A 1624-nucleotide genomic window follows, 5' to 3' on the forward strand; every position below is an offset into this window, starting at 1 on the left:
TAAAATGCCCCCCCCCCCCTTCCCACCCCACCCCAACCCCAAATTTAAAAGATATGATCCCTTTAAATTGGTTTATAAAATAATTAGTAAGATCATATAAATCAGAATGAACGAAATAACTTGAAAAAAAGATAGTAATCAACTTATTACAACTATCTAGTTAAGTCGCATCAACATTATAACACATTAAACTTAAATCCAATTAGTATTATTATACCTATTGAGAGCAAAACACCATCTCAAGTCATTATCAATTTCTTCTTCATACCAACAACTCTTTCTTGGACCTCCCACTACATGTCCATTTTCATTATTCAACACATTAGATAATGCAGCTGATATTTCACCCATTTTTTTTTCTCAAACACACTAATTGGACAAAGGATAGAAGAGATAATAAAGAGTGAGACTTCAAAGCTAAGTGACAAATAAGTTTAAGGATGAAAAAAATTGGAATGTTAAGTGGAGAATATAAAGAGAAAAAAGAGTGTCATTGTAATCATTTAAGTTCATGAGTTGGGATAACTATTGAAGCAAGTTTACATAAAATCCTCATGGATTTTGGAGACACAAATTCCAAAAAAACATTATAGTAAATGGAATACAAAAAATAAATTAAAAGATCATTATAAGTGGGAATTCTAAGGTTGATTTCCTCGCGTGCGTTCTCTAAGTGTATGTTTATGTATATTTGGAATATAAAATAATGACTACTACTTTTTACCAATGTTATGGGGCTCTAGTTCTTCATTGGGCTTAATATATAAACTCCGTCTATTTTTATTTGTCTAATTTAAAAAATTTAGAGATAATTTTTTATTTTATTCGTATTATTAAGTATTATTCATTTTTTAAATATTTAGATGATTTATACTTTCTTCGTTTCAATTTATGTGATGTTGTTTTACTTGACATGTAATTTAAGAAAGAAAAAAAAACTTTTGAAACTTGTGGTTTTAATCAAGTTGTAAGTGATAATAGATTTTCCTTTTTAGCAACAATTGAGATAATGTCATTGCATGCATCCAGAGTTGCTAAAGCCTTATACGGTATTTATATAGAGTATTGGTTATAAATACTCATATTTATTATTATCGTTTAATATAATAGAATGACAATTATATATTACGGTTAAATAATTGTCACAATTTTATTTATTTATTGTAGTGTTAGCAGGGGCGGCTCTGCCTTATAAAAATCAAGGCATATGTGTTACGCCCCCAATTTTGGAAGGCCTCAAATTTTTACCAAGAATAAATTATGTGTTATTTTTTTATTTAAAAAAATAATTATTTATAATAAAAAGTATATAGTATATATTTTTTATTACATTTCTTTGCTACCATTCACATTATTTATTTTTTAAAACTCATTTTTTCTTAAAGTTTATCAACTTATTACTTATAGAATTGTGTTAACAATTCATATAATGATTGCTTCAATAAAATAATATTTTTCAACGTTGAATTGATAAAATCTTACCTAAAAATAATAATTATAAATAAAAAGAAGTACTCGAAAAAATCATCTATAAGAAAAATTAAGTAATAATTTGCATCTAAATAGTTAGAAAAATAAATTTTAAAATAAATATGTATGAAATTTGTTAGGCGTCAATTGAAAT

The 1624-nt window shown here is 25.7% G+C and overlaps 1 protein-coding gene across 1 annotated transcript in view; it reads right to left on the reverse strand.

Annotated features, from left to right (window-relative positions):
* Window positions 1–456, reverse strand: part of LOC102595598 (thermospermine synthase ACAULIS5-like) — a 4297-nt gene extending 3841 nt beyond the window's left edge. Inside the window, exon 1 of the mRNA XM_006359862.2 lies at window positions 218–456. Within this exon, the coding sequence (XP_006359924.1) occupies window positions 218–351 (134 nt within the window). The 5' untranslated portion in view covers window positions 352–456. The remainder of the gene's footprint in view (window positions 1–217) is intronic.
* Window positions 457–1624: the final 1168 nt, after the last annotated feature.

Source organism: Solanum tuberosum, unplaced genomic scaffold (genome assembly GCF_000226075.1).
Source record: "Solanum tuberosum cultivar DM 1-3 516 R44 unplaced genomic scaffold, SolTub_3.0 scf00309, whole genome shotgun sequence".
Lineage (NCBI taxonomy): Eukaryota > Viridiplantae > Streptophyta > Magnoliopsida > Solanales > Solanaceae > Solanum > Solanum tuberosum.